The sequence below is a fragment of the Ursus americanus genome, chromosome 33 (assembly GCF_024610735.1).
Source record: "Ursus americanus isolate L20-20 chromosome 33, mUrsAme1.1.p, whole genome shotgun sequence".
Classification (NCBI taxonomy): Eukaryota; Metazoa; Chordata; class Mammalia; order Carnivora; family Ursidae; genus Ursus; species Ursus americanus.
Window position 1 is genome coordinate 3676105 of NC_142159.1, and position 11693 is coordinate 3687797.

The window sequence follows — 11693 nt, forward strand, 5'->3', positions numbered from 1 at the left end:
CAGGATCCCAGGGACCAAGTTTCCACATTTGATACAAATTATCAATGAAATCATGAACCTTTGATCCTGACGGTGGGGGCCAGTGCCAGGCCCATTGCCGAAGGCGGGAATAGGGGTGGGGGGGCTGACCTGGGCAGAAAGCACCTGCCCACAGCTTGCTACGCTCAGCGGTAAGAATCTGTCCCTGGCTCGAGGGATGGGGGCAGCAAACCTGAAACAATCCAAGCCCTGGAAAGTCCTGTGGTTTGCCCCAGCCTGGCAGGACACCATCGGGGCTGAAAGCAGACCTGCCCTCAGGCCTCAGCCCTCAGCCCTCAGGCCAGCTGCAGAGCTGGGCAGGCTTCTCCCCCCACTGAGGCTGGAAGGATGATTGGAGGACATCCCTGAAGTTGGAGGGGAGGGGTCTTCCCCCTTTCAATTTTCCTTTCCTCTAAATGAATGTTGTGCAAAACTTCCCTTTAAGCCAAAGCCTTTGACCGGGGCCCGAGATACAGAATGAGGCCCCCAGCCTTCAGTCCACCCAGGACTCCGACGTGATGCACCTCCCTCCCCCAAGGGTTGGCAGTCCAGGGGGAGAGGGTGCCCTTTGTGTCCTTACTGGGGTCCCGTTCTTGGGCCAGCTGGACCTGGGGGTCCGATTTGGGGAGCAACCTATGAGGAAGTCAGGCTCGGAGAACAGGGACATCTGGCTCATCCTGCCCACTGCCCGGGCTGCTCTCAATGACCTCCAACAGGAACAAGCACCAAACCATGCCCGCTCTGCCCTTCCTGGCCGAACAGCACAGCCAGTTGGAAGAACTGGAGGAATGTGCCTGACAAACCCAGGGCCTCATGTTACTGGCTCCTGGCAGAGCGGAGGAAGGGGTACAAGGCTTGAGAAAGTCAAGGGTGTGTGTTGGGGTGGGGGAGAAATTCATTCAGGGCAGAGGAGACATATGGGCACCAGTGGTGGGATTTACCAAAAACTGTTTATTGCTGTGACTTCTGCCGGCAGCTGTTAACAAGCCAGGACAGCCCAGGTGCGGATCTAGATCAGCCCGATGCGTGTGCTGGTTTCCTCGACCCACATAAACCTACCGCCCAGGGGCTCTGCCCGGTCAAAGACATGTTTTCTGGCAAAGCGGCTACATCTCAACAAGAAGAAATGGTGCCACTGCTGATCACTTCTGCCCACCCCCCCACCCCCATCCCGTCTTGGATAAGACACGAAAATGTCACAGGTACCCTTCCAAAATAAAGCCTGTCCTAATCCCTCCCGCCTGCCCGAGTTGCCAGGCAGGCCCCGGGCTCTGCAGTGAGCCTGAAACCCAGCGCCAGGGAGGCACCAGTCCTCCACCCGCTGTCCAGTCACCTCCCCCAGGGCACTCGCTGTCCCAGCCGTGGGCTCCGCCCACACTGCAGGATGATGGAGGCAGGGACTGGAGCCCGAGGAACTGAGTTTCCAATCTGAGCTGCAGTTGGGCCGGCTGGACATGGCGGAGCCCCAGCAGCTGAGGCCCTCACACTATCTTCTGGAAGAGGCGGTGCAGGCTCTGGGCCAGGACGTCTGTCTCCTCGTAGCCCTCACAGCTTTGCTGCCAGCTCTCCGGCACCTGTTCCATCCCATAGTAGGCCCCAGCAATGGCCCCGGCCATGGTGGCAATGGTGTCTGTGTCCCCCCCGAGAGAGATGGAATAGATCAGAGTCCTCTGGAGGCTGTTGAAGGCAGAGGGGATCTCGGGGTCAGGCTCCATGCAGCGCAGGAAGCAGTAGATGGCGGTGGGCACAGATTCGAAGGCAGCAATGCCATTGCCTGTAGGGAAGCCAGCATATGGGGACCTGGCACTCCCCCACCCTCTATGTCCCCAGGCTTCTTTTGGCCACTCACCCCAAGCCAATACTCTCAGCTTCAAGCTGGCCTATGATTCAGACCACAGGCTCTAGGATTAGACTACCCAGGTTCAAATCCTGGCTCTCCCTCCTGCTAGCATGGGACCGGGCAAGTTCCCTCATGGCTGAGATTCCGGTTTCTGGGATTCGACTCCTTGGGCAGAGAGGGAATAAAGGCAGCGACTCTCAGGGCTGGTGTGGGGGTGAAATGCGCACAGGTAGTGTTCTGTACGGTGCCCAGAACACAGGACAGGCGCTCTATAAACAAGTATCGGTTATCAACATCAACTGTCAAAACTAGTGGCCTCCTCGCATTCCCGGGGACATTTGGCTGTGAGGCTGGTGGCGCGGCAGCCTTGGAGTGACCCCGGCCCAAGGAGGCACCGCGGTCCCAGCCCCGCCAAGGACCGCACAGCGCCGCCTGCACCGGGGCCTCAGGCTAGGAACGTGAGAGCAGGCACGGCTCCAGGCGCCTGCCTGTCCCTAAGCCCGGGACCAGCCCTGAGGATGACGGGGCTGAGGGTCCACCCACCTAGCTCAGACACCACCTCCTCTCTGGTCACGGAGTCCTGCTCTAGAAGAGCGCCGATCTTCTTCAGTCGGCTGGAGTAGGGACGCTCCTCCATGCCCAACCTGTGGGTCAGGGGCGAGATTTCAGGGAGGTTGGAGCCGGCAGGGTGGAGACAGGAGGCAGGGGAAGGGTGTGGGACAGTGAGGCGGGGAGGTAATCAGGCTGACACCCAGCACAGGCGTCCTGACAGGAAGTGGGAGAGGGCTAGGTGTGAGCCCCTCGTCCTATTCTCTGGTTCCCTCAGAGCCTCGAAGCAGAGTCAAGGCAAAGGGGCTCCTCCCACCCCTCCTAAGAGTCTACAATTAAAAAAGAACGGTTTCAGCTTGTGGCAACGCCAGAGGACCCCGCGATGCAGGCATACCCACAAACACCCTTCCAGCCTGCCTCCATCAAACACACTCACTCCCTGGCATCGGAGACGGACTGGGCATCACTCTCCAGCTCTTCCATGTGGCCCAGGAGTTGTTTGAGAAAATGCTCACTCGACGACTCCCCCTGCAAAGCCAGGTGCACGGCCAGGGCCTGCAGGATGGCACCGTTGTAACCCAGGGAGGAGGCGTGTGTCAGCTGGGCTGAGAGCCGGGCAAACTAGGGCAGAGGCAGTGGGAGCAAAGACGTGCTGTCACAGAACCCGGGCTGCACAGAGGAGGGAGGGAGGGGGAAGCCCAGAAGCCAGCCCGCCTGGACTACCTTCTGCACGTCCTGGACATTGCTATAGGCCAGGGAGATGCCGGCCACCCGCATGGCACCCCCGTTGCCATAGGAGCCTCTGCCGTTAAACTGGGCCCGGGCGGGCTCAAAGACATCGCGGCACTTGGGGCTCAGGAGCTTCCTGAACACAGTGATCACTCCAGCGCCGTAACCCCGGTCAGGCTCTTTCTTGTACTCCTGAGCGAATCTAGGGGAGAGAAGGGAGACAGGATTAGGGCTGAAAAGATGCCTGTTGGGGCCGGGAGAGGAGCGCTCTGGCTGGTCTGGGAAAGAGGAAGCCTCAGGGACCTAAGGACACCGTGCTAGCAGTGCTGTCACTTCTGCCTCGGGAAGCCAGCAGCATGAGTGTCCTGCCGAGGGCGGGGGCCCCAGCATGCACCCACATCGTCGCTCTGGTCAAGAAGTACGGTTACTCTGCCCACCTGCTTTGCTTCACCCCAGGACCACACCCCCTCACCTGTGAGCCATGTCCACCTCGTCGAAGGCCTCCTTGGCCAGCAGGGACTGCACCAGGGCCCTGGCCATGGCCGTGTCGTCTGTGTAGCACAACACTTCTGCAGGGACAGGGTGGGGTGAGGGTGAGATCACGCCGCAGGGCTTGAAGGTGGTGGCTCTGGCTTCCCGCTTTTTAAGTAAGCTCTATGCCCAATGTGGGGCTTGAACTCATGACGCTGAGATCGAGGCACACGCTCTACTGACCGAGCCGCCCTCTCTCTCCTGCCCAGTTTCCTGGGCTCCAGGCCTTGGGATTTTCAGCAATTCTTTATTGAGTCAGTTATGATGACCTGTTGATTTCTGAAGGAAAATCTTCTGCCCCCTCTGACTGCCATGACCGTAGCTCTCGGGCACTACCCCCACCCTCCAACCCAGCCTACATGTGCAGCCAGAAAATTCTTCCTAAATGCAGACTATTCCTTTCCTCATCTCACTCTCCTGCTCAAAGTCACCATCTGTTGCTTTCAGGATTAGGCCAAATTCACTGCCTTGGCCTTCAAAGCCCTTCCCTGTTACATCCCGCTGCTCCCCTCCACATCCCCAGAACCAACCTTAGAGCCTGGGTCGACCCCCCCCCACTGCCCCGCTCCTTCTTCTGGGTGCCCAGGACTAGTGCACTGGCACTTCTGACCCAGCAACGCTGGTTATATGCAGACGTCCCGAGGAGGCTGTGAGCTGGCAAGGGACTGGTGGGACTTGGTTTTACTGAAGGAAGAGATGGCTGCAGAGCAGGAAGCACTCTCCCTAGCGAGCCCCCACCCCACTCCCACTCCTCTCTGTGTAGGGCAAGCCCCCTGCCCCACTTTCTCCCCTTCACTCTTAGGGGGCTCCCATCCTGGCTTCACTAGGAAGAGAGATCAACAGGCCTCTTACCCACAGCTGTTCTCCTGTCACCTCCTGTCACCTCTTGATCAAGTGAGTCCCTTTTCCAGTCCACCCGGCCCAGCTCCCCGGCGGACTTGTTTTTCCTTCCTCTCCTCTCCTGTCCCCTCAACCTCTCCGTGTGGTGGAGTAGTACCCATGCTCCCTTTGTTTGCTCCCTGCACCCTGCTGTTCCCCAGGGAGCCACTTCTCTATCATCCTCAGCCCATGTGATTGCAGCACAAGGTTCACACCACCACTAGCCTCCTCAAATAGCACACCCTACTCCTTTGTTCAGGGATGGACAGAATGCCGAAGCCAGGATGAGGAGATGCAGTCTAGGATTTCTGCTGGGGCTGCTGCAGATAGACTCTTCCTCTGCCGGAGCTGCTGGGGCCACCCCATGGGGAGAGTCTGCCAGAGCAAGTGAAGCCAACCTGTCAGAATGCAGATCGGAATAAGGAGGGGAGTTGGGTCTTGAGGACGTGGCCTGAGCCCCTGGATTCAGCTCCACCTGAAGCCAGACCTACCTCTGGACTTCTCAGTTATGTCAGCCAATGCATTCTCTTTTTGCTTAGACCATTATGAGCTGAGTTTTCTGCTACTTGCATCCAAAAGGTTCTAAAACACCTAAAATGTTTTTCATTCATCTTAACATCAAAGCAAAGATGAAATTAAAAGCCAACCCTCCACTTTGCTTCAACCACGGCTCCTGTATCTCCTTCCCATCATACCAAACCATACTCTATCTCCTTTCTCCACTTCCTCTTAAACCCACTGAAATCTTACTTCCAGGTTTCAATATTCTACTGAAAATGGTTTTTGAAATCCAGACTTTCCTCTTCTTAACCTCTCTGTAGCATGACACCAGTGACCATCTTGAAATTCTCTTGGGTTTTGTTGATACCCTGCCCCCCTGCTTCAACTCCCATCAAACCCTTTCCAACTCTAGCTCCTTTTCCTCCTCCAGCGTTCTGAGTATGGCCCCTTTTTCTTACTATTCTACATGCTCTCCAAGAATCATTCTCCGCTAGACGTCAGAGATCTGGGTGAGAACCTGGCTGCGAAAGGGAGGAGACAGGCTTTATATACAAGGGACAGCACTGCAAAGGCCCGGGCTAGAACAAGCTGGTGTGAGAGCAGCTGAGCGCAGAAAACAAGGCCAAGGGTGGCAGAAGGTGAAACTGGGGACTCAGGAGGGCCGACCAGGTAGGGCACATTAAGGAATTTGGTTCTATTCTGAGGGTAACGGAAAATCACTGCAGAGCTTCCGGCGGGGGAGGCCCGTCACATCTGTTTCGAGAAGAGCACTCCCTGCTGCGTGGAGAATGGACTGGTGGTGCACATGGTGGGCCAGGCGCAATGCAGGAGAATGACGCCCAGGTTGCCGGCTTGCACGGCTGAAAGGACGGGCTTGCCAGGCCCCGAGCCGGGGAACGTTCCGTGCGAGACGAGCGAAGCTGGGGCCGGGACTCTGACGCGCTGAGTCCGAGCTGCCCGAGGCTCCCCCAGACCCGGCAGCTGCAGCTCCGGGCAGCTTCACCTCCGAGGCTTGTCCCTCCCGCCCCGACGCCCCCGGGGAACCCCCGCCAACGCGTCCCCACGTGCACCCGGCCCCGCTCACCTGTCCGCGCGCTCCCGGGTGAGCCCGGGTCGGGCTCCAGGCTCTGGACGTGACGCAGAACTGACGTCAGGGTGACGGTGTCGTGCGCCTCGTAGAAGGAGCCCACGCAGTCCCCGAGCAGCGCGCCGGCCAGGCAGCCTCGGAAGCGGGAGAGGGAGCGGGCCGCCCCAGCCCCTGCGCAGGCCGCCGCCGTCATCGCCGCCGCCGCCCCGGCCATCCGCGCGGAGCAGTCGCCACTTCCGGTACGGCCGGCGCGCGCCGCAGGACAACGCCCCCCCCCCCGCCTGCCCCACAGCGCCGCCCAGCGGCCCGGAGCCGCGGTTCCTCTTCGCCCCCACAGCGCCGCCCAGCGGCCCGGAGCCGCAGCTCCCGCGTCCTGCAGCACCGGCCAGACCTCCGCTTTTAGCCCCATTCTCCCCACTTGTAAATGGCTCACAGACGGCCGGGATGGCCACCGAAGAGTCCCCGAGGTGAGAGGAGGGCCCAGAGCCAGACCATCGGACCCTGGCAGCCCTGCGCTTCAGGCCACTGTCTTCACCACCACACCACCCCTCCCCTGTGGCCTGCTTTTAGCAAGCGTTGCTCTGAGCCCCAGCAACCTCCGCCCTCCCATGGCTGCCCCAGGCTCCCTCAGGCCTGGGCTCCCACCCCCAAGCCCTCCCACTGTGATCCTAGCCGCCCCCGCTTCCCCCGGGACCTCCCCTAGGCATCAAGAGGGCAGGCCAGGGTCCAGCTGTGGCAGAGCTGGTGCAAGGTCATGCCGCTAGAGCCCCGGCGGGATGCTGGCCTAGCCCAGAGAGCGGTTCCCTGAGGAGGGAGGAGGGGAGGAATCAGGTTTAGAACATGGAGCTCGAGGATGATGTTCCCCAACCTTGCTCCTCCGTGCACAGGGGTCCCAGAGCCTCTCACTCCCTGCTGGCCATATGCAGGGGATAGCAGAAAGCCCCTTGACTGAGAACCACATTTATTAGATTCATTCTCTCCACCCCCTCCCTCTTCCATCTCCCATTTGACCTTTCCCTCATCCCTCAGCCCCCCTAGACTAGACCAGCTCCAACTGGCAGCTTTTGAGTGGACTCAGGGTGCGGTTTGTGGTACGGGTGAAGGTGTCCACCTCGGGCACAAACTTCTCTGCTGGCACAGTCAGCTTCCTGCGGGTGTCCATGCACTTGGTGTCCAACAGCATGGAGTTGGCCTTGCAGTCGAGGTCAGCCTGCAGCCGGGCCAGGTGCTTGTAGAGAGCATCCAGAGCATCCCTGGGGAGGACGCAGGAACCACCCGTCACCCCTGCCCGATGCTGGGAGGTCAGGGCTGAGCTCCCCGGCCTTCAGTCAGGAAGACTCAGGGAAGCCAGCAGGCAGCAAAGGGCCCCAGGGGTGGGAGGTGTCTCCCTGCGCCCCCTGCCCACTCGCCCCACGTACTGCGCTTGCGCCAGCTTCTGCTTCAGGGCGGTGATGGTTGCCTCTAATTGGTGAACCTCGTCAGTGAGGCCATACTGCGCCTAGAGGCGGAGGGGTGGGTTGGGAGGCCCAAGTCAGGGTAGGGGCTTGGATCCTGCCCTCCACCAGCACCCCTGCTCTGCCAGGAATATGTGCGGGGGGGGGTATGATCCTGAGGAAGCCTTAGTGGGGGGCCCATGCCCCACGGGGGTACCCTTGTACCTGGTCCCGGCAGAGCTCCACATTGGGCCGGTAAGTTCTGGACTCCAGCCGGGTATGGCAGAGCTTCAGGTTCTGTAGCTTTCTGCGCAGATCCTCCTCCAGGTGCCGGATGTCCTCCTGCAGCTCGGCGATCTCCTCCAAGGTCTGCAGGGACAGAGCGACTGGTCCCCACCCGCCGAACCCACCGCGGGGCACCCCCTCCAGGGCCTCCTGTGGGCGCTCCTGGCACAGGAGGAACCCCGCGCCCAGGGCCTAAACGGAGAAGGCTCACGTTCTTCTCCTGCCACCGGAGCTCACTGTACACTTTCTCCATCTCCCGCAGCCGCTTCCGGAAGGCAAATTCCGTGGCCACCCTCTGGGCTTCGAGTTCGTTGTTGGTCTGAAGGACAGGGAGGCAGGGCAAGGGCGGGGCGCAAGCTCGTGGCCGTCTGAGGAGCTCGCTCAAGTCGGGGACGGGGGGCCACATGGCCCACGGGGAACCCTCGGGCCACCAGCCGGCCGTGGACGTGGGTGTGGGAGCGGCCGGTCACCTGGGCAATGGTTAGGGCGACGGCCTCCCGCAGCTCTGCCGCTGCCCTCATCTCGGCGTCGGCGCGGTTCTTGTTGAGCTGGCTGAAGTCGTCCCACTGCTGGAGGGTGGACGAGCTGCGAGGGCAGGACACCGCGGTCGGAGGTGTGGGCTGCCCGGCGTGCGCGGGGGCAGAAATGAAGGAAACACTTCTTACCCACTGGGGACACGTGTGGGATTAACCTTCAGAGAGATGTTTGGGGACTTGAGGTTGAGAGACAGGCAGCCTCTGTCAATGTCCAGTGTCTCCATTTTGTCCCGATGGTCGGCGTGGAGCTGCTGTCGCACTTCCTGCAGGAGGCTGGGGAGGGAGCAGACCCGCTCAGGAACCCCCACCCCCAGGCCCCAGGACACAGCCCTTGTGGTCCTGAAGGGACGGAGGCCTGGGCCAGCTGGGGTGACAGCCGCAGGAACAAAGGCCGGCAGAGCGGGAGGAGTGCCCTGAAGACAAAATGGGGACACCCACCTGCTTATACGCGCGCACGGAGGGGGGGGCACACGTCCACTCACTGAGGCTCACACATACACACTCCCGAGAAGGTGCTCAGGGGTGGTGGCAGGCTCCGTCCGTTAAGAGTCTGACTCTCAGGGTCTCGGGATCAAGCCCCGCGTGGGGCTCTGCGCTCAGCACGGAGTCTGCTTGTCCCTCTCCCCCTGCTCTTCCCTGTGTTGCTGCTCTCTCTCTCTCTTTCAAATAGATAGATTTAAAAGTCTTATAAAAAAAAAAAAGACACTCAGCCTTCAAGTGCAGGAGAACATTGGAATGACAGATCTCCCTTACCAGAGCTTCTCGAAGGCCTGGCTAATCTTTTGTTGCAAGGCCTTCTTGGTGGCCTCAATGACCTCCACCTCTTTATGCAGCTCTTTCTCCGCAGCATCCTTCACCACGTCAATGTCGCGCCGACTGTCCCTCAAGGTCAGGCACTCAATTGCTACGTCCAGAGCCAGGTTCTTGGCCTGCAGGTTTTGCTCTGCCGACTCTTTCATCTAGAAAAGAGAGGGCACGGGACCCTAGCGGGGCCACCCCCTGGGAAGCAGCTCTCAGTCCCACCTTAGCAGGGGGGCCAGTGAGTGACGCAGGGGGACATGCCCCCCAGTACCCCCATCAAGGGTGCGCTGACCCTGAAGTGGGAAGGGTGGGGGGTCCCGGCCGCAGGGTCTCCTGGCATCCTGCCCTGGCCCCCTGCCTGGGTCAGGGCGTCGATCTCAGCATCTAAATCTGTCAGACACTTGTCCAGCATCTCCTTCCAACGGTTGACAGTAGCCACCCTCTCTGCCAGGCGAGTCCTGTTGTCATGTTCATCCCAAATGGTCTGGAAGAGACAAAGTCAGATAAAGAGGGTATGCAGGTGGGGCTCTTCCGCTGCCCACCCAACGAGGCTCTGGCCTCCAACCTGGTTGCTGGTCTCATTGCGGAGGACCCGGGCTTCCTGGCGGATCTGGTGCGAAGCATCTCGCTGCCGCTCGGCGTTGGTGGACAGCAGGTGGCTGTTGGTGTGCCAGTCTGGCAGCCGGAAGCGTTGACTGGGCTTGACGCTCAGTGTGGCCATGGCGCAGGGGTGGAAGGGTCAGAGCACCCGAGGCCTGTTCCAGGCACCCACTCTGCTGGAGAGGGAAAACAAGGCTGCAGGAGACAGCTCAGGAGACGCTGTCCTAGATCAAAAGCCCCTCCAAAGAGCCTGCTCCCTGTCCATTTTGCTCCAGGCCCCTTCCTGCAGGAAGCCGGCTTGGGAACAGCCCTGGCGTTACTCAGCTTTGCAGGAGGCGTCCACTAAGTTTCCCCCCACCCATCCGTCCACAGGCACAAACTCCTAGACCCTGCAGGCCTAGGGACAGGTGAAAGGGAACAATGGAGCCCATCGGTGTGTGCGTGTGTGTGTGTGTGTGTGTGTGTGTGTGTGGTGCCACGCCCTTAGTGGGGCTGGTGTGCGGGCGGGGGCGGTTAGCAGGAAAAATAGCCCTTATTCCAGCTTCCACCTCCTACTTCCAGCAACCGGGTCTTATGGAACCTTCTTTTCTTTGTTCGCCCCAGCTTTGGCCCAGGACCCTGGGGACCTAAGAGGAAGAGCACGAGTTTTGCAGGGGACACGGGTTGGCACTAGGGAGTTGGGGGGGCGGCTGGCTCTCTGCCCATTTGGTCGTTCCCCCCCCCCTCTCTGTAGGAGAAGGAAGGGCGCGTGTGTGAGGGTCCCCACTGGGAGGAGCTGGGGCCCGTCTAGGTCCCAGCCCAGCCCCCTCTCCCCTCCCCAGGATAATCATCTTTGGTTTGAATTAATAGCCCGGCGCAGGCACCGAGAAAGGAGGGGGAAGGGGAGAGGGAGGGAGCTCGGCCGGGGTGAGAGCCGCCCACCGCCCGCTCTTCTCTTCTCTCACCTCCAGCCCCGCTCGCACTTCCGCCCAGCGTCCCCAGCTCCTCTGTTCGGCGCCTCCGGTTGCCAGGCACCCGCGCTCCGCCCGCGCGCTACCTCCGCCCGCTGTTTGGTTTGGCGAGCGCGGCGGCGGGGCGGGAGGCCCGAGGGGCAGGAAGGCGGCGGGGGCCGCAGGGCTGGGGCGCCCGGAGGGGGCCACGGGAGGAGGGCATCGGGATGTCGCGTTCAATCCATGTACACGTTCAACATTTGTATTTTGATATAAGTTACACATTGACAAGGTAAAAAAAAAAAAAAAAAAAAAAAGCACAGTACATAGAAAAAGTAATCTCCCGGTCAGGCTCACTCCTCAGCAGATATCCTTCCAGAAATGTATATGTAGTTAGCATTATTGACACACAGCCCTTTGGTCCTGTCTTGCCCAACAACTGCGCCCACCCGCTTGATGGCACAGAAGGAACGATGCTTGTTTTTGGAGAGTCCACATCCCCGGGCGAAGTAACTGGGGTGTTAGAAGCAAAACTCAAAATCCAGCCTTTTTTTTTTTTTCCTTGTTTTTTAAATTTTAATTCCACTACGGTTAACATACAGAGTTCTATTAGTTTCAGGTGTATAATATAGTGATTCAATAATTCTGTACATTATAAAATCCATTTTTTAAAAAGATTTTATTTGTTAGAGAGAGAGAGAGCACAAGCAGGGGGGAGCAGCAGGCGGAGGGAGAAGCAGGCTCCCCGCTGAGCAAGGAGCCCAATATGGGGCTGGATTCTGGGACCCTTGGATCATGACCTGAGCTGAAGGCAGATGCTTAACCACCCAGGTGTCCCAGATCCAATCATTTTTTTAAAAAATATTTATTTATTTATTTATTTATTTATTTATTTATTTATTTATTTGAGAGAGAGAGAGAGAGAGGAGAAGCAGTCTAGGCGCTGAGCCGGGAGCCGGATGCCTGTTTGACCTC

The 11693-nt window shown here is 59.5% G+C and overlaps 2 protein-coding genes across 3 annotated transcripts; both read right to left on the reverse strand.

Moving 5' to 3' along the window:
* Positions 1–949: 949 nt before the first annotated feature.
* Positions 950–6382, reverse strand: ADPRS (ADP-ribosylserine hydrolase). Its single transcript, XM_045782507.2, has 6 exons — positions 6132–6382; positions 3609–3705; positions 3131–3338; positions 2844–3028; positions 2402–2502; positions 950–1792 (listed from the first exon to the last, which is right to left on the reverse strand). The coding sequence occupies exons 1-6, from the start codon at positions 6346–6348 to the stop codon at positions 1500–1502; spliced, it is 1101 nt and encodes a 366-aa protein (XP_045638463.1). The 5' UTR covers positions 6349–6382; the 3' UTR covers positions 950–1499.
* Positions 6383–7080: 698 nt separating this feature from the next.
* On the reverse strand, positions 7081–10886 carry TEKT2 (tektin 2). 2 transcript variants are annotated; one of them, XM_045782564.2, is made up of 10 exons: positions 10734–10886; positions 9755–9965; positions 9548–9673; positions 9142–9347; positions 8518–8661; positions 8323–8437; positions 8064–8171; positions 7793–7936; positions 7553–7632; positions 7081–7387 (listed from the first exon to the last, which is right to left on the reverse strand). In XM_045782564.2, exons 2-10 carry the CDS (start codon positions 9908–9910, stop codon positions 7174–7176), a joined length of 1293 nt encoding a protein of 430 aa, XP_045638520.2. In that variant the 5' UTR covers positions 9911–9965; positions 10734–10886; the 3' UTR covers positions 7081–7173. The 2 variants fall into 2 exon arrangements, with proteins under 2 accessions (XP_045638520.2, XP_087714493.1); XM_087858367.1 differs by having other exon boundaries at positions 9755–9962; positions 10734–10818.
* Between the last annotated feature and the right edge of the window lie 807 nt (positions 10887–11693).